The 26418-nt window shown below is 36.4% G+C and overlaps 1 protein-coding gene across 2 annotated transcripts in view; it reads left to right on the top strand.

The window, feature by feature from the left end:
• Nucleotides 1-26418, top strand: part of GPC5 (glypican 5) — a 1661658-nt gene that overhangs the window by 1527358 nt on the left and 107882 nt on the right. The window contains exon 8 of one of the 2 annotated variants that reach the window (XM_037799998.1): nt 14423-14526. The exons of the other annotated variant lie outside the window; for it this stretch is intronic. Within the exon in view, the coding sequence (XP_037655926.1) occupies nt 14423-14526 (104 nt within the window). The remainder of the gene's footprint in view (nt 1-14422; nt 14527-26418) is intronic. 2 annotated transcript variants of the gene reach the window in all.

Below are 26418 nucleotides of genomic sequence, written 5' to 3'. Positions count from 1 at the left end.
ATTATTTATTCTTTAAAAATTGACTTTTTATTACTGCTGCCTCACGTAATATAAATTTTACAAGTCATTATAGACTTCTAAATACACATATAGTATCCTTCGCATGTACATGTAAACATATATGCCTGTATGTTTTTAGCACACTCATATATTTATGACGTTATACATAAATTCAAAATTGATGGATAAAATAAAGTCAAGATATTTCAGAGTATTCATTCTCTATTCTAGATTTAGAGATACACAACTGGATTCGATAAATTAATGTGCTTAAACAGAGCATAGAATTCAAAAGTAAAAGTAAGAACTAAGTTTAACTAGATAAGGATAAACTATAATTGGCTCAGGGCCATGAAGAATATGAGGAGAAGTTTAGAACTTGTATATTGTAACCACTAATAGTTTTTGCTTTTGATTTTGTTTTCTGCAAAGGGCAGAACCATTATACTTTCAGATCATTCTGTGAAAAGAATCAAGCAGAAGAGACTTTTTGCAAGCTTCCATCCCACCTACAAGTCTCCCTGCCTCCGGTCCCACATGCTCTGCCTTCTTTTCTGTTTCTTTGAATGAACTGAACATGGGTGTATATAATTTGTGAGATAAATCCCATTTTGTCTCATTGTTTCCAGATCATTATATCAGCTCTCCAGCGTCATGAATTTTTCCTTCTCTCCTAGAATATTCCAGCAGGCTTGCTGTTACTACTTCCATCTTGAAAACAAACAACAACAAAAAAGGTGCCTTGATCCAACATTCTCTAGCTAAGGGCTCACTTTTCTGCTTTCCTCACAGCAAAAAAGAAAAATTAGAAAATATTGCTGTACTTGTTTTCTGACTTCTTCTCTAATTCCTTCTTGGACCCCACAAAATTCAGGTTTCATCCTCAGTATGAGACAATGATCAAAGTCACAGGATATCCACATTATTTATCCTAGTATAGCCTAAGAAGCCCCTCTGCTACCTCTCAGACCTCGTCTTCTACAAATCTCCGTCCACCCACTTGCCTCCTCTCTCTCAGTCATTATGGCCTCTTTGCTATTCCTCAAATGTGCAAAGCACTCACCCTCCTCGGGGCAGTTGCATTTCCTGTTCGTTCTGCAAGGAATTCTCTCCCCTCAGATACTTACAGATTTCATCCTTCTGCTTTCTTTAGGTTTCTGGATTAACTGTCACCTTATTAGTAAGACTTCCCCTGACCACTAATGTAAATTAAGTATCCTGCACTCTGGCACTTCCTATAACCCTGTACCCTGCTTTACTATTCTATTAAATATTTACTTGTATGTTTGCTTTTGTATGTCTCATTCCACCTCTACAGTATGAGTTCAATAAGGGCAGATTTTTTATTATTTTGTATTCAACTGCATCCCCAGCTGTGGAATGTTGTCTGACATGCAATATGTACTCACTGCATATTTGTTGGATAAATGAATGCGAATGTATATCGAGTGCTTGGTATGAGTAAGACATTAGATTAGGCATTAAAAGGCTAAATTATATAAGAGATAGCTTTATTGAGCTTTGTAATAGTGCTACAACTGACTAAGAGTAGCAAGAAGATGTCACAGATGGCATTGGACTACTCTTGAAAGATTAATAGGATATCTACAAATGGAGGTAGGGAAATGCAAGTGATGAGAAAATCATAAACAAAGCACAAAGTATGAAAGAGCTGAGGAAACACTGCATGGCCTGGTTTGTCTAAAGCATGGGATAATGTGATTGGGAATGAAAAGAAGGTAGACCACATTGAAAAAAATTAGCCCAAATATCAAAATAGCCTTCTACCTCTTCTCATATATTTGCCAATCTATCATTTCTTCTTTTAAATTCCGAAAGAGGCACCATATCTCTATGTTATCTGTATCAGTTGTATAGGTCTTACTAGTTTTACCATGAGTTATTATTTATTTGTTTATGCGTATGTGTACATATGTGTGTGTATACACACACACACACACACACACACACACACACACACATATATGTATATGTATATATAAATAATCCTTCCTCCACAGTTAGGTTCTCAAAGGTAAAAGCCACCTGATTTATATATTTATTTCCATTTCTGCCTAAGATCATTCCTTCTACCAGGTAATCACTCAATACAAGTTTGTTGCATTCATAAAGGCAGGCATCTTTAAGTGCATGCATGTCAAGCTAAAATTTTGAAAAGGTAGATTAAGGAAAGAACATGAAGTTTCTTTAATCCCAGTCAGTTTAAGTTTGTAGGTAGGAAATGGAAGCCTAAACAAGAGTTTTGAACTCTAAAGTCACAATCAAACTTGAGCTCTGGAGAGACTAGTCTAGCATCTTAGATTTTATTAGAGCAGGGAGATTTCAGAACAAAGAGGTAATTCCAGTTGGTAATTCCAACTATGTAGGAGGTAATGAGGATCTCAACCAGAGTGGAACAAATGGAGATGAAAAGAGGGGACAAATAAGAAGGCTATTATTTAGGTATAAGCTGTAATACTTGGCAGGTTGTCTCCTTAGTGAACTTCATTGAGTGTTTAATTATGACAAGAAGAGTTTTAAGTCTGAGAGATTTAAAAAATGGTAGGGCCATTACCACCAAGAGGGAAATATAAATTTTTTTGATAAAAGCTGATTTGGGGCTTAAGCACCTGAGCTGGCAGTGGACTACTCTTGACCATCCAGATGGAAATGTTTAAGAGACAACTCAAAATATATGTCTGGATTTAAGGAAAAAAGGTCAATAACAAGATAGAGATTTGATATTCACCAGCAAAGAGCTAATGATGAAAGCTGTGATTGATTATTCTAATTTCTCTTTTTAGGATAAAGTGGAGTGAGAAAAAAAAAATGCCAATAAGCTGGCTTTTGAATTAGTGCAGGTATAACTTGTCAGTGAAAATGTGCAAAAAAGAATGTAAATACAAACATAGAAGAAATGAGTCAAGTGAAGATTTGGATGAAGGGTTAGAAGAAATTTGGGTTAAACTGTAAGTAGTAAATATGATCAAATAATAATTTAAAACTCAATAATCTGAAAATAATGACAGAATTTAAAGCAATGATAAGAGACTTTCCTAGGGATACTATAGGGTTAACCTCCATTTTTTATTTGTTGTAAGGGATGATTCACTAAATGTTAATTTATGTCAGCCAATATTCATTATGGGCTTATTTTGTGCCAAGCACTTGGATTTAAAAATTTGGTAAATTGATTACTACCACTCAGGATACTTTCTGCCTAATAATCATAAGCAAGTAAGCAAGAAAATATAATGACATTTAATGTTTGTGAAACTAGAAATATCTGTATGTTACATTGGGGGTGGAAATTAGATATTGATTAGTTCTGCCCCAAGAAGGAAACATGAAAATTCAGAGTGAAGTGTTGAATGACTTCTCCTCTTGATAGAGACGTATATGCTTTTCTTGCTTTCCACCCTCAACCCTGAGGATGAGTGAGAATGTGAAAAGGAAATCATGGGAAGTGTTTTTTGTGGGTTTTTTTTTTTTTTTTTTTTTTTTATAGAAGCTATCACACTGCAAAAGAAAACTCAGATACATAATATAGCATGATATTTAATAGAACTTCCAGAATATTCTGGAATTATAGCACAGGTTACAGTTACAAGAATTGAGGCTGAAGAGGTCAGGGGCCCTATCATGAAAGTCTTTTTCTGCCCTGATGAGGAATTAGGACATTATTCTGTAAAGAAATGGTCCTTGACAGAGAACAAACAAATTTGTACTTTAGAAAGGTCCCTGGCCTCAGTGTAGTATAGGAAAATGGTGTTGGTGAATGGGTGGGTCAGAGGAAGGATTGGGAAGGGTATTGCAATAATTCAGGAATTCAGGGAATAATTAGGGTAGTCTCTTCGAGATTTCTAGCAGTGGGGATAAAGAGAAGTGGACAGAGGGATTTCAAAAATAGGCTCATTGGACTTGATAATTGTTTGCATATAAGAATGAGGAAGAGGGAGGTGGGGCAAGATATCAGAGTGGTGAGGAGTGGAATTCAGTTACTCCTCTATGGCAGCTGGTAAATAGCCAGGATCTGTATGGAACAGTCATTTTGGGAACTTCTGTGACTGGTCATGCATTCTACACCAGTTGGAATGGGTGGAATGGCTAAGATCACAGCTAAGACCTGTAAGTTTGCCTGCCCAGGGGGCTTGTGCCCCTTCCCCTGACTCAGGCATGGCAGACTGACTTGGAGCTGATTATCTGAAGGAAAAAGAAATACTTTGTGCTGGTAGCAATGAGAGAGACCCAATATGGCTCCAGTTGCAGAATTAACTAACAAATTTGGACTACTAAATAAAAGCTTCAAGCACAGATAAACCAAGAGCAGACACAAAAGGAACCAGGAGGAATTGGTCCAGCAGAGAAGAGGCTTGACTAACAACAACCAAAAAAAAAAAAAAAAAAAACAAAAACCAGAGACTTTTGTAGTTGGAGGGATTCAGAATACTGGAAAAGGGGTGGGCTCTAAGAAAAGGAGCACATAGAAATAGGTACCAATGCAGGCTCCTGCTTCCGAACCTGGGGAGCAGGAGTTTGGCTCTGAAAAGGGATTTTTTCTTTTCTTCTTTTCTTTTCTTGCTCCCAGGCTCTTTATCTTTTTACTTTTCAATAGCCCATCCAAGCCCCTGCTTCAGCACTGCCCCAAGCACAGGAAGAATTAAAGTTGTCTGAGAGTAACTATTCAGGTGAAAGAGATAATAGTCTAAAGGGCATATCTTTGAATAATCTCTACTGGGACTGACAAAATTGGGGGTTGGGGAAAGTCCTTGAAAAGGGATATCTTTTTTTAATAACTGTTCTAAGTAGTTCATTAGAGAAATCCTCAGATATTTGCAGTTGGCTACTGAACCCAGGCAAGGATGGAGCTAAGTTAGGTCTGAAAGACAAGGCAATGCATCTAGTGGGGGAGACAATTCTCTAAAGGGCATAACTTCCACCAAGACAAGGGGGGCAGGACCCAGCTCAAGGAGCAGCCCCACTTCAGAGAACTCAGACCCCGAGGACTGGAAACTGAAACCAGCTTGAGTCAGCCATGCCCCCAGCAGGGAATGATCTACAGAAAATTAAAGGCACCTGTGGCACCTCATTACACCAGTGGGGAGCTGTGGTCTAACAAGCACCACCTGCTGGACAGAATAGGAAAAGCACCAAGTCTAAAGACTTCATAGAAGAGTTGACAACCTTTAGGGTCTCATTCTCAGGGATATTTTATACCCTCTTCCTGAGACCTGGGCCTGTCTGGACTGGGAAAATCTGATGAGGATTGATCATATCTGGGGAGACACTCACACAAAAAAGCTGCATAGAGGCAGAGCAAGAACCAGAGAAACAAGAGCTGAAAAATTCTGATCAACTAAACAGAAGCTATGTTAGAGGTCTAAAATGAGTTGAACTGAATGCCAAAGAACAAATAGAGAACAAAGCCAACCAACAAGAAAACCCTAGGTAAAAGAGTGAAAATAAGCTCCAGAATAAACTAATCAAGAAAATCAGATACCTAGACAACTAAAAATAATGAGCCATAATATTAGAAAACACAATAATATGGAATAGCCAAGGAATAAACTAACACTTCAACTAAGATTCAGGAATTGAAACAACTAATTTAAAATGTTCAAACAAATCTCCTAAATCTAATCAACTAGCTGAAGGAAAATGTGACAAAAGTGATGAAGGATATAAAGAAGACACTGGATGATCAAGACATTTCCACAGTGAGGTTTATGGTGTAAGTATTCATGATTTGCAGTGGATGGAGGTGGCCTAGGGGCACATCAACTGGTGAGCAGATTGGCGAACTGTGGTGTATACATACAGTGGATATTAAGCTGCATCAAGGAGGAGTGAAGTTGTAAGGTTGAAGAAACAAATGCCAGAACTTATGGGAATAAAAGGCACAATAGAAGAGATGAAAAACACAATGGAGACATACAACAGTAGATTTGAAGAGGCAGAAGAAAGGAACAGTGAACTGGAAGACAGGAATTTGAAATCATACACACAAAAGAACAGACAGGGAAAATGGAAAAATATCAGCAGGGCCTTAGGGAACTGAATGACAACATGAAGCGTATGATATCCATGTTATGGGTGTCCCAGAAGGAGAAGAGAAGGGAAAAGGGGAAGAAGGAATAATGGAAGAAATAAGCACTGAAAAATTCCCAACTCTTATGAAAGACATAAAATTACAGATTCAAGAAGTACAGCATACCCCAAGCAGAATAGATCCCAATAGATCTACTCCAAGACACTTACTGCTCAGATTGTCCAATGTCAATGACAAAGAGAGAATTCTGAAATCAGCAAGAGAAAAGTGATCTATTACATAAAAGGGATGCTCAATAAGACTACATACAGATTTCTCCACAGAAACCATGGAGGTGAAAAGGCAGTGGTATGATATATTTAAGATACTGAAAGAGAAATACTGCCAGCCAAGGTGTCTGGCAAAACTGTCCTTCAAAAATGAGGGAGACATTACAATATTTTCAGACAAACAGACACTGAGAGTGTTTGTGAATAAGAGACTGCATTACAAGAAGTACTAAAGGGAGTGCTACAGGCTGATAGGAAAAGACAAGAGGAGAGAGATTTGGAGAAGAGTGTAGAAATGAAGGTTATCTGGAAGGGTAAAAGGGGAAAGAGAAGAAAATAAGGTATGCCATATAACATCCAAAAGACAAAATGCTAGAAGAAAGTACTGCCTTTACAGTAATAACACTAAATGTTAACGGATAAAATTCCCAAATAAAAAGACATAAACTGTCAGAATGGATTGAAAAACAGGACCCACCTATATGCAGTCTACAAAAAACTCTCTTCAGATGTAAGGACAAAAATGACTGAAAGTGAAAGGCTGGAAAAAGATATTTCATGCCAACAACAACCAGAAAAGAGTGGGAGTAGCTATATTCATATCAGACAAGTTAGACTCCAAATGTAAAATAATTAAAAGAGACAAAGGACAGTTTATATTAATGAAAAGGGCAACTCATCAAGAAAATATAAAAATTATAAATATTTATGCACTGAGCCAGAATGTTTACCAAAATACATGAGGCAAACACCAACAACACTGAAGGGGGAAGTAGATACCCCTACAATAATATTTGGAGACTTTAATACACTACTATCATGAATGGATAGAACATCTAGATAGAGGATCAATAAAGAAACAGAGATGTTGAATTGTATGATAAATGAACTAGACTTTACAGATAGTTATAGGACATTACACCCACAACAGCAGGATACACATTCTTCTCAAGTGTTCATGGATCATTCTTTAGGATAGACCACATTTGGGGCACAAAGCAGGTCTCAACAAATTTAAAAACACTGATATTGTACAAAACACTTTCTTGGGTCATAACAGAATGAAGTAGGAAGTCAATAACAGGCAATAGGTCAGAAAAGTCACAAATATATGGAGGCTAAACAACACACTCATAGACAACCAGTGGGTAAAGAATGAAATTTAAGAGTAATTAGTAAATACCATGAGGCAAAGGAAAATGTAAACACAACATGTCAAAACTTATGGTATGCAGGAAAGGCAGTGCTGAGAGGGCACTTTATTGCCATAAATGCCAATATTAAAAGAGAAGAAAGAGCAAAAATTGAGGAATTAACTGTTCACCTGGAGGAACTAGAGAAAGAACAGCAAAGGAAACAGAAGGAAAGAAGTAACAAATATTAAAGCAGAAATAAATGAAATTGAGAATAGGAAAATAGAAGAGAACCAACAAAACCAGAAGTTGGTTCTTTGCAAAAATCAGTAAAATCGATGGACACTTAGAAAGGCTAACAGAGAAAGAGAGAGAGAGAGACAGGGAGAAAGAGAGAGAGAGGATGCAGATAAATACAATCAGAAGTGGGAAGGGGGACATAACTACTGACCCTGCAGAAATAAAGGAGATAATGAGAGGATACTATGAGCAACTATATGCTAATAAACTAGACAACTTAGACAAAATGGATAACTTCCTAGAAAATCATGACTAGCCAACATTGACTCGAGAAGAAATAGATGACCTCAACAAACCAATCACAAGTAAAGTGATTGAGTCAGTCATCAAAAAGCTCCCAAAAAAGAAAATCCCAGGACCAGATGGCCTCACAAGTGAATTTTACCAAGCATTCAAGAAAGAATTAATACCAATCCTGCTCAAGCTCTTCAAAAATATTAAACAGGAGGGAAAGCTACCTAACTCATTCTATGAAGCTGGCATCACCCTAATACTGAATTCAGACAAAGATACTGGAAAAAAAAAGAAAAGAAAATTATAGACCAATCTCTTTAATGAATATAGATGCAAAAAGCCTCACAAAATACTTGCAAATCAAATCCAGCATCACGTTAAAAGAATTATACACCATGGCCAAGTGGAATTTATTCCAGGTATGCAAGGCTGGTTCAACATAAGAAAATCAATTAATGTAATACACCACATCAGTAAATCAAAGGGGAAGAACCACATGATCATCTCAATCAATGCAGAAAAGGCATTTGACAAAATTCAACATCCTTTCTTGATGAAAACACTTCAAAGGATAGGAATAGAAGGGAACTTTTTCAATATGATAAAGGGAATATATGAAAAACCCACAGCTAATTGTCATAATGCATAAAGACTAAAAGCTTTCCCTCTAAGATCAGAACAAAACAGAATGTCCACTCTCTCCATTGTTATTCAACATTGTGCTAGAAGTTCTAGCTACAGCAATTAGGCAAGAAAAGGAAATAAGAGGCATCCACACTGGAGAGGAAGATGTACAACTTTCACTGTTTGTAGATGACATGATCCTATATGTAGAAAATCCAGAAAAATCTACAGCAAAGCTACTAGAGCTAATCAATGAATACAGCAAATTGGCAGACTACAAGGCAAACCCATAAAAATTAGTATTGTTCCTATACACAAGTAATGAGCAACAGGAGGAGGAAATCAAGAAAAAAATTCCCTTCACAATAGCCATCAAAAGAATCAAGTATTTAGGAATAAACTTAACCAAGGCCACAAAAGACCTATACCCAGAAAACTACAAAAAAACTGTTAAAAGGAATCAAACAGGCCCTTTAAAAATGGGAAAACATGCTGTGTTCATGGATTGGAAGACTAAATATAGTTAAGATGTCAATTCTTCCTAAACTGATTTATAGATTCAATGCAATACCAATCTAAATCCCAACAACTTACTTTGCAGAAACAGAAAAACAAATAACCAAATTTATTTGGAAGGGCAGGGTGCCCCAAATAGCCAAAAATATCTTGAGAAAGAGGAACAAAGTGGGAGGGCTCACACTACCTGACTTTGAAGCATACTATAAAAGCTACAGTGGTCAAAAGAGCATGGTACTGGCATAAAGATAGACATGCCAACCAATGGAATTGAATAAAGTGTTCAGAAATAGACTTCTCATCTACAGACAATTGATCTTTGATGAGGCAGTCAAGTCAACTCAACTAGGATAGAGAAACCTCTTCAATAAATGGTGTTTGGTGAATTGGACATCCATTTCCAAAAGAATGAAAGAGGACTCCTATCTCACACCTTATACAAAAATTAACTTGAAATGGATTAAAGACCTAAACATTAGTTCTAAGACCACAAGACTTTTAGAAGAAAATGTAGGAAAATATATTAAAGTTCTTGTTATAGGAGGTGGCTTTCTAGACCTTACACCCAAAGCACAAGCAATGAAAGAAGAAATAGATAAATACTATCTCCTTAAAATTAAACACCTTCAAACATCAAAGGACTTTGTCAGAAAAGTAAAAAGGCAGCCTACACAATGGGAGACAATATTTGCAAACCATATATCATATAAGGTTTTAATATCCAGAATATATAAAGAGATCCTACAACACAACAACAGAAAGACAAACAACCCAATTAAAAAATGGAAAAAGACATGGATGGACCACTTTTCTGAAGAGGAAATACAATGGCACAAAAACATGAAAATATGCTCATTTCACTGGTTATGAGGGAAATGCAAATCAAACCACAATGAGATATCATCTCATACTTACTAGAATGGCCATTATCAAAACCGAAAATTACAAGTGCTAGAAAGGATGTGGAGAAAAAGGCACACTTATTCACTATTTATGGGAAGGTAGAATGGTGCAGTCACCCTGGAAAGCTAAGTATAGAATTACCATAATATCCAGCAATTCCATTACTACCTATATACTCAGAGGAACTGAAAGCTAAGACAGAAACAGACATTTGTAAACTGACATTTATAGCAGCATTATTCATGATTGACAAGAGATGGAAATGACCCAAATGTCCATCAACAGATGAGTGGATAAACAAATTGTGGTATATACATACAATGGAATATTATACAGCTGTAAGACATCAAAATTCATGGAACTTATAACAACGTGGATGAAACTTGAGGACGCTTTGTTGAGCAGTTAGCCAGAAACAAAAGGACAAATACATGGTCTCACTTATATGAACTAACATTAATGAGCAAACTTTGAGAGTTAAAGCTGAGAACACAGGTTATCAGGAGGTAGAAGGAGGGTAGAGATCAAGCATTTGATGCTGAAGGAGTACAGAATGTTCAACATGATTGATTACATAGATCCAGAAATGGATAGCATGGTACTGTGTGATAATAGCACAATATTGTAAGTACACTGAACAAAGATGTCTGTGAGTAAAGTTGAAAGAGGAGGGCTAGGGGCACGTATGCCACCAGAAGGAAAGATAGATGATAAAGACTGGGACTGTATAACTTAGTGAAAACTAGAATGGTCAGTAATGGTACTAAATATACAAATATAAAAATGTTTTTACATGTGGGAGAACAAATGAATGTCAACCTTGCAAGTTGTTGAAAACTTGATGGTATTGGGGAAAAAATATAATCAATGCAACTGGAGTCTATGCTTAACATGGTAATATGCTCTCATTAAATGTAACACAGGCGATATACCAAAGCTAGATGTCTATGAGAGGGAGATATAAGGGAGGGGTATGGGATTCCTGGAAGTGATGTTGTTGTCTGACCTTATTGTTGTATTTTATTTTATTTTATTTTTATTTTTTCTTACATCTTTTTTATTATTTTTTTAATTTTTTTTTTTTGAATGATGAATGTGTTCAAGTGCTGACTGTCATGATGAATGCACAATGATATGATGATACTGTGAACAACTGATTGTACACCATGGATGATTGCGTAGTATGTGAATATATCTCTATAAAATTGCAGGGGGAAAAAAGAGGGATACAACTGCTGGAAAAAAACTTAGAGAGAAAAATGTACATATGCATTGTTGGCGGGTAAGTAGAATGTTGTGTCCTATCTGGAGGACAGTGTGGCGTTTCCACAAAAAGCTAAGTATGTGGGTGCCATAAAGTCCTGCAGCCTCATTATTGGGTATATATTTAGAACTGAGAGCAGGGACATGAATGGACATTTGCACACTGGTATTTATGGCTGCAGTATTCGCAATTTGCAATGGATGAAGGTGACGTAAGGGTACACTGATGAAAAGAATGGTGAACTGTAGTGTATGCATGCATACAATAGAAAACTGAGCAAAAAGGAATGAGGTTGTGAGACATGCAACTAGGTGAATGGATTTTGAGGACAGCATTTTTAGTGAAGTACACCAGAAACAAAAAGACAAACATTATAACGCCTCACTAATATGGACTAACTATAATGTGTAAACTCTGAGAATTGAATTTTAGAGCACAGCTTATCAGGGGAGGGCTCATTGTAAAGATCCCTGGATTGCAAGATCTTACAGCAGTCATATCTATTCCAGAGTTGTAATGGTTATCTCTAAATTTTGAGATGCTAAGCTTTTTGTGTATAATCTGGCCTGTCTCTGAAACTTTGAGGATCTGTGTGACACCTGAAACTCAGAGCTAGAGTTTGGCAGCTATGAATCAGTATTACCTCGTACAGCAACTGTTAAAAAAGCTGAAAAAGACTTCAATTAGGGATATGAATGAAGTGGATCTGGTTAGGACTAAGACAAAATAAGCCAAAGGGTAAAGGACAATACTGTGTTTTCAAACTTCAACTTCTGTGTGAGACCAAGAGAAGAGATGTTTATTTGGCGCAGGATCTATATTTTTTGTAGCACACTAAATAATTTAACTTGTATGGTCACTTTATTCAAACACCATAAGTACATGGAACTTTGAATAGGAAGTGAGCTCTGGTAGGTTTATACAGGTTAGGGTGAAATCCTGATACATCCCAAAGTAACTTAGGCAGAAAATAAAAATGTATATGCATGGCCCCCCTGAAGAACTGGGGAAAAATGCGAAAATGTTGGGCCTCCCACCTGGGTTTATTACTGATATTCTCACAAACATTGAGGACTACCAACCTTGTAGGCTGAGCCCTTGATCTTGGGGCTTGCCCTAATGAAGCTTCTTAATGCAAAGGAGAGGCTAAGCCTACTTATAATTATGCCTGTCTCCTCCAGAGAACTTCTTTGTTGCTCAGATGTGGCCTCTCTCTGTCTCTAAGCCCACTCGGCAGGTAAACTCACTGCCTTCCCCACTATGTGGGACATGACTCCCAGGGGTGTAACTCTCCCTGGCAACATGGGACATGACTCCCAGGGATGAGCCTGGACCCAGCATCATAGGACTGAGAAAATCTTCTTGACTAAAAGGGGGAAGAGAAATGAAACAAAATAAAGTTTCAGTGGCTACAAGATTTCAAATGGAGTTGAGAGGTCACTCTGGAGGGTATTATTCTGAGCTATATAGACATCCTTTTTTAGGTTTTAGTGTATTGGAATAGCTAGAAGGAAAACCTGAAACTATTAAACTGCAACACATTAGCCTTGATTCTTAAAGACGATTGTATAACTATGTAGCTTACACGGTATGACTGCATAATTGTGAAAACTTATGGCTCACACTCTCTTTATCCAGCATATGGACAGATGAGTAGAAAAATGGGAACCAAAATTAAATGAATAATGGGGGGAAGGGGGGATGGGATGTTTTGCATGTTCTTCTTTACTTGTGTTTTCTTTTCTTTTCTTATTTTTATTTTTTTTATTTTTTGGAGTAATGAAAAATGTTCAAAAATTGATTTTGATGATAAATGCACAACTATATGATGGTACTGTGAACAACTGATTGTACACTGGATGATTGTAGGGTATGTGAATATATCTCAATAAACTGAGTTGGAAAAAAAGGATGAGGGAGAAGAATGCAGTAAGTATGATACTTCATTATCTAGTTTGAAAAACTAAGTGGGTACAGGAGACAGTATGAGATAGGTAAAGAAAGAGCAGAGCATGTTTGAGAGAAAAAAGTCAAGAGGTTACTTTTAGATATGTGGCATCTAAGATGTCTGGAACATTCCAAGAGAAGTTGCTCAATATATAGCTGCTGCACAGGTTTAGACCTCAGGGTAGAAGTCCAGGTGTTTGGGGGAATTGATGTGATAAAAACAGTAAATGAAGCCTTGGAAGGAGACAGAACTGACTTTTGGAAGAGTGTAGAGAGAAAAGAAAGAGAACATAGGACAGAACACTAAAGAATACAAATGTCTCAGGAGAACACAGATGTATCTAAGAAAAGGAAACTGTCTAGGATACGGGATTGCATGCAAGAGTGGGAATCATGAGGTGATGTTCAGAAAATCAAAGGCATAAAGATATGGAGGAAACTAGTTAAAGCAAAGAAATGTCACTAGGTTGAAAAGGGATAGCAGTGTAGCTATAACAGTGGGTGAGGGATTATCTAGGGAAGAGAGTAAGTCTAAATTAGACCATAACACACCTCTGGGAAGTATAACTGCATATTTGTTCATGATTTTGTAACCATATATACCAATTTTCCCAAGTGCACTGAGAGCTAGCTGAGGAGCCTTGCGTTTTTCATTCCTTATTTTACTCTATGATGCTTAATACAAGAATTAATAACTATGATTAATGCTGCAAATACTACTAACTGATAATATATTGAGATAGTCAGGATTCTTTATTTCTGAAAAAAAGAAATCATTTCTCTGGTCACTTGAGATTCGTTTTGAAATTTTAGTCCACAATATTGACTAGCATCTTACATTAGAATGACCCTATTTAAATGGGAAAGGCTGTCCAAAGCAAGCTGGATCTCCATTAGTCCTGCTTAGACACAATCAGAGTCTTTTTACTGAAGTCTTCTAAGTGGTGGTGTATGCTTTCAGATGCCAGTAGCAAGTACCACAAACTTCACATTTTGGCATCACTGACACCCCAACATACTAAGTTCATTTCTACAGCAGCTAGGCACCCTCGAAATGTTATGTCACACCAGAACAATTCTTTTTGAGTTCAAGTCCTCTGATATCACTGGTGCAGAAGATCTATTGGTAAAGCTTAAGTCTGAAATAATTGTTTCTTTCTTTTCCTCATAATTTGGACTTAAGTGAATTATGGAGATTTGGCATGGTCCGGAAACTTTCCCTCCAGCCAGCTTGCCACTCCAGATGGCATTGCCTTTCTGAACAAGCTGAATCTTCTGGTCATGAAGGTAAAATAGCATTTATTTATAAGTCCTTGGCTAGTCTTGCTAGCCTCTATTGTTCACTTCATTGATCATGAAGACACACTTAACTCGTGATATGTCTGACTAGTATTTGACATTCTTTAAACTCTCTAAGCTGATAATTTCAACATGCAAAAACTAACAGTTAAATTTTTCAAAGGGTAATTAGTTGCATAACTGCATGGATTTTGTAAATTTTAAGTTAAACATAGAGTTGACTTTTAAGTAACGGACTGAGTTGTTTGAGACTATGATTGATTCTTTGCTTTATAACTGAAATTTTTTTTCTTCATAAATTTGAGCTCATATTTATGTATTTAAAGTTTTCTAAAAGGAAATATTTACTGATAAATGCAATTAAACCTTAAGGAAAACTCATTACATTTAATTCATTGGATGCATTTAATCATTTGTTTTTATGAGCCCTGAGTTCTAGAATACTCACTTTATGTATCTCTAGCACAGCAACAAAAGATTGGTCTCTAAATTCTGATCTAATTGTTTCTTCAAAATGGGGTATTTATTCAGCATATGTGTCTAACTTTATAAAACTGAAAGTCTGAGCCAGAATGAGTATTGTAACTTCACAGGGGTCCCTTTATTTTCATTAAAACTTTAATTATTTAAAAGTTTCTGGCTTAGGTCTTTCTGCAAGATGAACTAAATTTAAAATAGATTTTTTGTTCACTGTAAGTTTAAGTAATATTTTCAAGTTATAAAAGCAAAAGAAAGGATTTTTGTGGCCTTAGCAAACTAATATTATTTTTTTCAAATCCCCTACATTTGTTTCAGTTTTAGTTTCATTTAACTCTAAATAATTCTCACACTAAAGAATCATGATGCATCATCCCAGCAGTCTGCCTGCAGGTACCTTGAAAAGCAGGATTCAAATAGGTTTCTCCTTCTGCCTTCCATTTGTGTGAGATATGTTTTCCACAGAATTTCATCTAACAAAAACTACAAGCCACACTTTGAAATTATTTAGGGTTTATTGCAATACAATTTAATGACAGCATCTGGAGGGGGCTTTAAGTAGATTTTAAAGATAACACTATATATCCTGGTAAGGATAATATTCCATGTAAATAAAAGTATTTATCCCTTAACTTTATTAATATATATCAAAACTCAAAAATGGTAGGTTTGGGTTCCATAAATCATCATCATACACATAAATATTTCCCATTGACATGACCCATTTTTAGCATTTTGCCAAACTAAGATAACATTTATTTGTGCTCTGTGTGCATGAGGTAAATTACTTTCCCCATTTTGTAGATGAGAAAACATGTTTAAAGAGTTAAATTGTTGCATTCATTTAAGCCTTGTGGTATGCTCTTGGATTATACCTTTGTACCAGAAAAGAGAAATTAATGAGGAAAAGAAGAAAAAAGTAAAAATAGAAGAAAACATGCATAACAGTTTTCTTCAGTTTATGAGTGATTATATTTTGTCTTGTGTTGGAAAATGATATAGAAGTCACTTTATGTGTTAAAGAGAGAGCATAAGTGAGAGCTGTGGGAAATAATAAGCAAGTCACTGGGGTGTGCATTGACCTCCTCCTTTCTCTTTGCTAAATGAGTCTGAACACTGGTTATGGATTGTATTGATCATATATTTAAAATGACAGATGGCCCCCACATTAGCTTGCACACAAGTCTCTTAACAAAACCCATCATAACTTGTCAGGTGCAACCTAAGAATTGAACTAGACATTGATGGGCAAGACTTTCCATTCACTATTGAAACACATAGATCCTCCCTGATTAAACTGATGCTTCTGACTTTAATGACCTGCTATTGATTGGGTGTTTACTACGATAATATATTATTATGTTGTGTCCACAATGCCGTAGTGAAGAGGTTGTAAGAATTTCTGGTATAAATCCATTTTTAGAAGCTTGTAGCCCAGCCATAAAATAGGCCAGTGATGTGATACATACCATTCAAATTATTTTCCACAATTAAAAGATATATATGCACCTATTTCATAACACCAGTTTCATGTGAATAGCCAGAAAAAATGTGACCCTGAGCTAGACTGTGAGTTCTTTGTGTTGAAAGGAAAACTTTGTAAGATATACTTTACTGAGCTACCTCATACAACCACAAGAAACAGTCCTAAAAATGGCGAACTGAAAATGGCATTTCATTTATTCTGGACTTCAACTCTAGTGACTCTGTTTGGTTCCTTTTTTAAATTTCTATCTCTTTATTAAGTTTCTCACATTTCTCATTCATTGTTTTCCTGATATCCTTTAATTCTTTCTCTGTACTTCCCTTCATCTCCTTGAGCATTTTTAAGATCACTTTTTAAAATACTTTTTGGTATTTCCACATCCTTGTCTTCTTCATTGGTGTTTTCTGTTGGACCATCATTTCCTGATTTTATTGTTTGTTTGTCTTCTACTTTTGTTGCATACTGTATGTTTTATTATTTCAAAAGGTTATCTCTGGGATTTACCCCCTGCGATATCTGTTTCTTGGTTTTGTAACCAGTTGATGATCAGACAGAGATTATCTTGACCTTCAGCCCTCCTATCAGGGAGGTCTTTCCAAGGCAAATTCAGTGAGCCAGGGGTTTTCCCTGTCTTTCTGTGTCTTTATCTTATCCTGGGATTTTCTTGTTAGTTCTTTTGGAGTTTCCCTGTTTATTGGAATGTGGTTGTCCCCTCTTAGGAGACAGACCTCCCTCCCCCAGGTATTTGAAGCTGGCAGGTCTTTGTTCCAGACTGTCCATCTCTACGGATTTCTACACCCTTTTTTTTTTTGTCTCACATTGATTTTGCCCAGAGGGCTAATTCTTGGATGAGGGTCAACCCTGAGAGGACTTTCCCAAGCTGGTCTTTCCCAGCCAATACAAGGCCAGGAACCCATGAAGGGGGGCTCAGACTGGCTCAAAATTGCCCTGGGGAGGGATTCAGAAAGGGCACCAAAATCTTCTCCTACAGCTCCTCAAAGCTGAGATTTCCTGGTCTGCCCAGTAAATGCAGCCCTTTGACTAATTGTCCCCCGCACCCCGAGGAAGTGCTGTGTGGTTAAATCTCCACCACTTGCCTTCCTGTCTGGGAAGGATTGAAATGATGGCTGCCACCACCTTTGTTTGGGGCAGGTTGAAACAATAGCTGCCCTCAGGGCCAGTACCCAGCTATCCAAATTTGCTAGTCAAAGGCCATGACCAGTGATCGGCCATAACCACCCCTGTTCTTGGGGAAGAGGATTTTTATGTTGCTTTTTGTCATCAGTAGCTAGCCAGGATCCCACAGTGGCTTGCCATGAGGGTGGGGAATGGGTGCCGGTAGCTGCCATGGGGAGAGAGCAACTTATAGTTCTTCACCATAATTTGTCAGCCTCTTCCGCCCACTCTTCCCTGGATGCTCTACAATGTTTTTCTGGCATCTCAGGTTTCAAAACAGTTGTTCAGTCAGTTCCCGTCTGTTTAGTAGTTGGTTAGGTAGAAGGACTAAGTCCTGGCATTCCCTACTCTGCTATCTTTCCCAGAAGCCTCCCCCAATACAGATCTGTCTTTGTTAATAGCTTATATAAACTGATCATATATCAGCAATTTCTGCTGTTCTCAGTTTTCCTTACTTGGGTTAAATCCCTTGATACAGTACTACTAGGAGAAAAAGAAAAGATGGAAAAAGGAAAAGAAAAAAGATGAAACAAAGAGCAGATAAAGCAGAAAATGAGAGAAAAAATAAGTCTGAAGTGGAATAAGAAAAGAGAAAATACTTCCTCAGAGCTCTCACCTACTGATTCAGTGTTCTACTCTTTGTATTTAAATAATTTTCTACCTTTATGGTAATCACTCAGTCTAAGAATTTGACCCATCATCCCAAAGATGACTAATTCTTTAATTTGGTTCATTCTGAACTAAGCCCAAATTCCAAAAACAACAACAACAAGAACAACAACAAAAAAAAACCTACAGCATATTTCTCAGAGATCTGAGCCATTACTAGCCCATCAACTCTCGTTTGTAGTTCAAATATAATCTATATGTTTTCTGATTTTCATCAATGCTATGTCTACCACACTCCCTCACTAAAAGCATTTCTATCAAAATAAAAACGAATGAGGAAAATACTTATTTATTACAATTGTTCTAGGATTTTTATTGTCACAAATGGCTTAAAATAGACATGTAGGAAGCAGCTCTGCTAAGGTATAATGAGGTACAGAGTGTACTGTTCACAAAAAAATTGATGCATACAAACCCTTCCACTAAACCATAACATAACTCATCCTTTAATAGCAGTATAATCTAAGATGTGGCATTTACCTCCAATTGCAAGCTAGTAAGCTAGTGCTTTCCAAAGACAGAGCTAGCGAAAGGAAAGTATTTCCTTACCAGTGTATAAATGTAGAAACGTATGAAAAAGAATCTACATAGGAAGGTTCTTGGTCATCTACAACCTCATTTTTTTTTTTTTTTTTTTAGTAAAACGAGACAAATGAAAGATAGAAGGTTACCTTCCAAACTGATAAAGTCTTATTGTTTTGTTCTAAGTTTTTCTAGTTGTAGAGTCTGAAATTAAAGGTAAACATTAATTTATGGGGAAGATGAAGACTTGGAGTGCACCAGCCTAACAACTCAGAAATAATTCTCTAGCTGAAACATAAGACTAAGGAGTCAACACTCAGTAGCTGCATTTATACAAGTAGCTTTCAGGCATCAGATGAGTCTTGGTCCTTCTAAATTGAATAGTATATAAGTCAAAAGCGAAGGCTCTAGAACAGGGTTCCTCAGCCTCACCACTATTCACATTTTGGGATGAGTAATATTTTGTTGTGGGAGGCTGTCCTGTGCACTGTAGGATGCTTAGCAGCATCTCTACTCTCTACCCACCAAATGTCAGGAGCAGTTCCCTTCCCCCAGTCATGACAACCAAAAATATCTCCACTTATTGGCAAATGTCCCCTTGCAGACAAAATCCTCCTCTCCACCACTGAGAACCACTGCTCTAGGATAATCTTAGCCTAATTTCTTATTTCTCCATCCCATGTGGAGACAATGCAAATAATAATTGTAATAATTGTACTTACTTGATGGAGTTGTCATGATGGTTAAAAAGTTAAGGTGCTTATCATTATCATGTGTGATTATCATTATTATGAGAAGAAAATTATGAATGACAATTGCTCTAAGCATAAGATGGCCATTTTATGACTTGCAATCATTTGGTCACAAAATGAGTTGATACCACCTGTGTTATAATTATTTTCAGGATCCTTAAACTTATATTGATTTCATTCCTTTACTTCTTTCAATAGTATTAAATAATTATTTCCCCTTTACCTGTAAGAATTAATAAGCCAGAAATTGCAATGTGAATAAATTATTTAATTTTACGTGGAAAGAATTCAAGAGTAAAATTTATGTCATTACAATGGGTGAGGTAATTTCTCTCTTCACTTTCTAATGAAAAGGAATAAGAAATTTGAATTTTAACATGTCATGACTAAGGCCACACAATGTGGAATTTAATTGCAAAAATGGCTCTGTGATCCTGGCAAAATTCCCAAGCTTATTATTTAGATTTTTCTGAGAATTTTTTAAAAATTTAATTTCCAGATTCTGCATAAGGTTTATTTGGGTGGATGAGAAAGGACACTATGAGAATGAGACATGACGGGCAAGTTGGTGATTCTGTTGCCATCAGTGAACAACAGCCCCATTAGATTAACGACCCACCATGTAGAAACCACTGCATAGGTATTTTCCCCATGGTCCTCTTATTGATTCTGGGCCAGACTCATGTTGCATACAGGCTGATGAATTTAAGCAAAGATCTAATGGCTGCTTAATGTAGCCTTGAAAATAGCTTTCAAAAGTCATTAGGCCTGCAAAATGACAGGGTGTGCACCCCTGAGACATCATTCTACAGACAAATGCATTTCACTGAATTTTCTTTCTTAATTCATTGCAGGACTTTATGGAATTCATTAGACCAGTGTAAGTTTTATTCTGCTGGAAAGAAAGCTAAACCTGAAGGCAAAGGATATATTTTTTTATGGTTCTGCCACTTTATAGCTGTGTGACCTTGCGTGGGTGACAAAATTTCTTGGGCCTCAGTTTCCTCAAATGTAACATATGTTCTGGCTCAGTCGTTCTCAGTGTGTGCTTCCAGAACCAGCAAGCAGCATCACCTAGGAAGTGTGTTACAGGTTCAAGTGCTGGAACCATACCCCAAAGCAACTGAATCAGAATTTCTGGGATGGGAGCCAGATATCTGTGTTTTAACAAGCTGTTCAGGTGATTGGGAACCATGGTAAAGTTTGTGAGCCACTGGTCTAGGTCAAGGGGTCAGAAAATTCTTTCTCTAAAAGGCCAGATAATAATATTTGAAGCTTTGTGGGTCAAGAAGCAAAATCAAGGAAATTATGTAGTTACACATAAAACAAGAAAGAAAACAAAATGCGTATGGGTAAGTTTAAAATATAGTAACTAATAAGCACATGTTTAAAATACAGATCAACTAATAAGAAGAATGCTCTCATTCTTGAGAATGGGGAATTAATATTTTGCTCAATCAGGGTTCAAAGTTAATGCTTCCTAACAGCAAACTCATTGTAAAAATACTTCTTAGCTCATGGGTCATACAAAATGGCTGGCAGGCTGAATTTGGCCTGTGGACCATTGTTTGCCAACTCCTGATATAGAGAATCTCTAAAGAGTCCTTTTACTCTCTACCCTTTTATGAGTCTACTTTGATCAATGTTAAAGTTCCTTGATATTGTTCCCTGCTTTGTTTTGTCCTCTTCAGATAAAATTAAGAACCCAATTTACAAATCCTCACACTTCCTTCTCAACCGAAGCCCATTCAGCACACCCTGAAAACTAAACAATAAGTGGCTATTCAAGATATCAAGTACAAAATGAGTTCTTTTATGCACAGACTGATTTCTTCCAGAGTGAAGTCAAATACTAATCTTCCTAATGGTTTTATAGATAAACTTTAAATATGGTGTGGTATCCATCAGCATGAGTTTTTTATGGTCTTTTAGGGTAGAAAATGTTAAAAAGCCAACACTGTTTCAAAGACTAACTGAAATGAAACATATCAAAGTCATGTGTTTTTCTAAATAAGACATAAGCAGAAATTTATAATCCCAAGCAATTAGCTATTATCAGACTCTGAATAAGATGTATTATTCAGGCTCTCTTTTATCCATCAAGGTGGGAATACTAGAAACAGTTATCTTTTTCAATCAAAGATTCCATCTTAAGTAAAAAACAGAGTGAGCGCACAAATTAGTTGAATCGATTCATTTGCTTTTGCCGGAAGCTTGCCTCCTGCAATTAATTCAATTGACTAGTTTAATTTCTGCATGCATTCATTAGGGCATTGATGGGGATATGATTATTCATTTTATCACTTGGGCTCCGTTTTCCCTAATCCCCTTGATTCAGAAGTAGTGTACTGCTTCTAGTTGTGATGCTCCCTGCATGTGGAAAAAGAGCCCAATATTCCTCCTCCCTCTCTAAAGTTTGCAAATAATGTAATTAACTCACCACACTGGGGTCTGGAGCATATCTTCTTTGGATATCGCATGCCTGAGTGTCTGATCAAGAACTGAGCCAAGGTCCTTGGCATGAGGCAGTGATGTAGGAGAGGGAAGGAGTGACAAGACTTTGGCTTCCTGTTCATAATACAAACCCAGAAAATCCTTCTTCCTGCATGGGTGGGAAAATTAACTGCTTTCATTTTCTTTCTTGCATTGGACATCGCAAGACTTTAAGGCATGCCTCAGTCACTGGTAATCTCCTCACAGAGGGGCGAAGATTCACATACCTGCAGTTTCTGTTGGCTAAACAGACATCAAGACTGGTTGACTCTTTTATCCTTTCTTTCTCTTTCATGTTATAATGAGGTAACATATACACACAGTAGAAGGCATAAAGTGCACTAATCTTAAGTGTGTATCTCAGTGACTTTTTGCATATATACCTGTGTGTTCCCACCAACCAGGTCCTAAGAGAGAACATTTCCCCGCTTCTGCCCAGTCAATACCCAGTCCAGAGATAAACACTATTCTGACTTCTAATACCATAGATTAGATGTCTGTTTCTTTCAATTTTATGGGATCAAAAGGACAATCAGTCTTGTGTGTCCACCTTTTTTTTTTTTCTCAAAATTATGCCTCTGACCAGATTTGATCTTACGTGATATGTGTAGACACAGTCACAATTTGGGGTCCACAATTCATAAATCCAAGTCATTTATATCCCTGGAGAATATGTGAAAAGTCCCGGTCTAGATGAATGAATGTTAATAACCTGCATTAACTAAACATAAATAATGAAATGCTATTTCTTTTCTGCTATCTAACATAATTGCAATTTTCCCATCTGTAGAAATACAAGCACAGATATAACTATTCTTCTAACATATAAATTATAAAATGGACTGTAGGTTTTGCATGTTTTAGTAATTATTGATATCCCATAGATTTTTAAAACTTAACTTAGAGTCTGTAATGATGAATTGCTTTACTTTGAGCAAATTTGTAACTTTCACCTACTTTACTCCACACTTTACACGCCTCATTTTTCAGGGTTCATTAATTCACTTTCCTCTGGTGACTGTTATATATGGTTTGGATTTTGCTTCATATCATTTATTGTCCTCTAAGCTATACTGTGCTCCTTTGAAATTCTTGATTCTTATTTAACTCAGTCCTCCTATTCTTGATTCATTCTCTTTGCACAATATTATTTTCATTTACCTTCCCTGGGTTCAAGCATGATGTTTTATTGCTCCCTTACTTGATTCATCTCATTTTTCTAAAACAGAAGAAATGTATATATATTTCTCCCAAACTCAGTTTCCCCTAATTACTCTTTCACTTCTGTTATTTGCTCTGCCATTCTGCCAGTTCTCCAGGATGACCCATGGAACACATCTTTGACTCTCTTTAGCCCGACTTCCCATAGCCACTCATAATTCATGTTCTCATCACCAGAGCCCTGATTGCTCTGATGATCTAACATACCTGTTTGGTCTACCCTCTCCCAGATGCAATTCATCTACAATATGCTCCCTAAACCTCCAATGGCACCAAACTGAACTAACAGTATAACTTAGATCAGAATTTCTCTATCTTAATGTTTGGAACTATTTTAAAGGAAAAAAAAGAATCCTATAGATCACTAGCAAATTATTTTCATTATAGTATAATATAAATATATGGCAACATAAGCCTATGTATAAAATCCTTCTTACAGATCTTAACTTTAAAATCAAACAATCAGTTAATAATACCAGATTTTGAAACTAATACAATTCCAGTGAATACAATGAATGAAAATAAATTCCCACCCACTGTGTGAATATTGTACTAATTGCTACTCTTTGTACTTTGGCAGGCTTAAGAAAAGTGTTGGGAGGATTGCATCACCTCATAGAGCACAGTACTATGGCAGGGCAATAAATAACACTGCGTGCTGTGAGATGATGCAATCCACCCAATGCTTTTCTTCATTCAAAATATCCCAAAACATTCATGCCTTCTCTGTGCTGCAATGCCATTGACCTTCACTGGGTCCAAATGCGTCATTTACCTCTTAAGCCCACCTCGGTTCTTTTCTCATTATTTCACTAAAATTAAAACAGTATTACCTGATTACCTACACAATGAATGATGAGCACAGCACAAATGAAATAATCTTACAGTACTCAGGAAGCTGGTATCCCGATGGCACAAAATATGCTTACATATTTTACATTGTTATTTAAAAGGAAACTTAAAATATCTAAAAATTTATCAAAGGACCTCAATTTAAAAGCACTGAGCTAAATGATAATATACTGCCTATCTATTTAGAGCCCAATAATCAAGGAGACCTTGTTTTCTTTATGTATAGATGTGTATGGGTGTCTTTTGTCTCATTAACTAGATTTTAATTTCCTTAAAGACAGAAGCACATTTTAAACCTCTTTATGCTTTCAGGCTCTAGCCCAAGGCCTTGTAGAAATTTATCTCCACTAAAAGTTCTGATTGATTGATTATTGAGTTGATGAGTGCCTTCCATTGTTTGTTTCACTGCTCTCTGCCTACTTCTGTGGTCAGACTTGATCCCCTAATGGCTAACTCTTTCCCTTATCATTAAACCTCTCCACCTTGAAAACGCATCATGAAAATTCTCAGTCATTAACCTGTTCATGATAGTCTTTCCATCTAAAATAACTTCTCTTCTGATAGTATCACTGTATTCTATATTTCTTCTCTGAAGTACAAATTGCTAAAAGGAACAGACTCTATTCTGCTCCTTTTGTGTCCCTGGAACCCATAAAAAAGAAATGAAACAAATAAGAGGGCTTGAATAGACATCCTTTTGCATTTTTATTCCAATTGCTTGGACCACATGCCCCTTTCCCAATAACACCTGTAAATACATATTATCTATGTAGTAATAGAATACAATATTAAAGAAGAGAGAAATCACGACCCCTTAGACAATGAAGAAACATGGCCTAAGGGTTATGGGCTGAGAGTGGAATCAGGATGCACATAGTGCAAACTCAATAAATTAAGTTATAATTATGAGACAACTCACAAAATTCCACAAGTTTCTGATGAAAGGGAATATTCTATAGACAAAATCTTCAATCTGAAATTCCAACTTTTGTCTCCCCAGCTGAGACAAAAGCACCCATTTTCTGTAACATCTCTAAATATGAAGGAAAAGATATTATGTAGACTTCAATTTATTTGTGTTCAACATGTGACCACACAATTGTGTTTTTTTATTTGCTTTTATTTTAACATAATTGCAGTTTCACATGCAGTTGTAAGAAATAATACAGAGAGAGCTCATCTATCCTATACTCAGTTTCTCCCAAAGCTAACATCTTGCCAACTATAGTACAATATCACAGCCAGGATAATGACATTGATGCAGTCAGTGCACAGAGCACTTCAGTCACCGCAGGGATCCCTCATGTTGCTCTTTTAGAGCCTCAACTACTTCCCTCCCCAGCCCTCTTTAATACCTGGCAATCACTAATTTATTCTCCCTTTCTATAGATTTGTCATTTCAAGAATGTCTTATCAATGGAATCATACTTTATGTAACCTTTTGGAATTGTTTTTTAAAAGTTTTTCTTTTTCATTCACCATAATTCTCTGGAGATTCAAGGTTGTTGTATGCATCAATGGTTCATTCCTTTTTTTTTTTTTTTTAATTGTTCAGTGGTATTCCTTGATATGGAAAATTCCTTGTTTAACCATTCACCTGATGAAGGACATCTGGGTTGTGTCCAGTTTTTGGCTTTTGCAAATAAAGCTTCTATAAACATTCATGTAAACGGTTTTTGTGTACACAGAAGTTTTCATTTTTCTGGAATAATTGCCCAGCAGTGCAAGTGCTGGATCTTACAGTAGCTGTGTTATTAGGTTTTTTGCTTTGTTTTGTTTTTTTAAGAAGCTGCCAAATTGTCTTCCAGAATGGCTGTACCATTTTACATTCCCACCAGCAATGTATGAATAAACTAGTTTCTCAACACCCTTACCATCTTTGGTGTTGTCACTAATTATTTTTTTAAAGCTATTTGGATAGGTAGATGAGGTAGCTCATTGTGTTTTCAATTTGCATTTTTTTTCTGATAGTTAGTGATTTTGAGCATCTTTTCATATGTTTATTTGCCATCTGTATATCCTCTTTAGTGAAATGTCTCTTTTGCCCATTTTCTAATTGGATTGATTGGTTTGTTTTTTGTTTTTTGTATTTTTTACTGTTCAGTTTTCAGAGTTCTTTATATATTTTAGCAACTAGTCTTCTATCAGAAAAGTGATTTAAAGATATTTCCTCCCAGTCTTTAGCTTGTCTTTTCATTCTCTTAACTTGGTCTTGACACAGCAAACATTTTC

The sequence above is a fragment of the Choloepus didactylus genome, chromosome 12, assembly GCF_015220235.1.
Source record: "Choloepus didactylus isolate mChoDid1 chromosome 12, mChoDid1.pri, whole genome shotgun sequence".
NCBI lineage: Eukaryota > Metazoa > Chordata > Mammalia > Pilosa > Megalonychidae > Choloepus > Choloepus didactylus.
The sequence above is the reverse complement of the archived record's forward strand: the minus strand, read 5'-3'. Positions and strand labels throughout refer to the sequence as shown.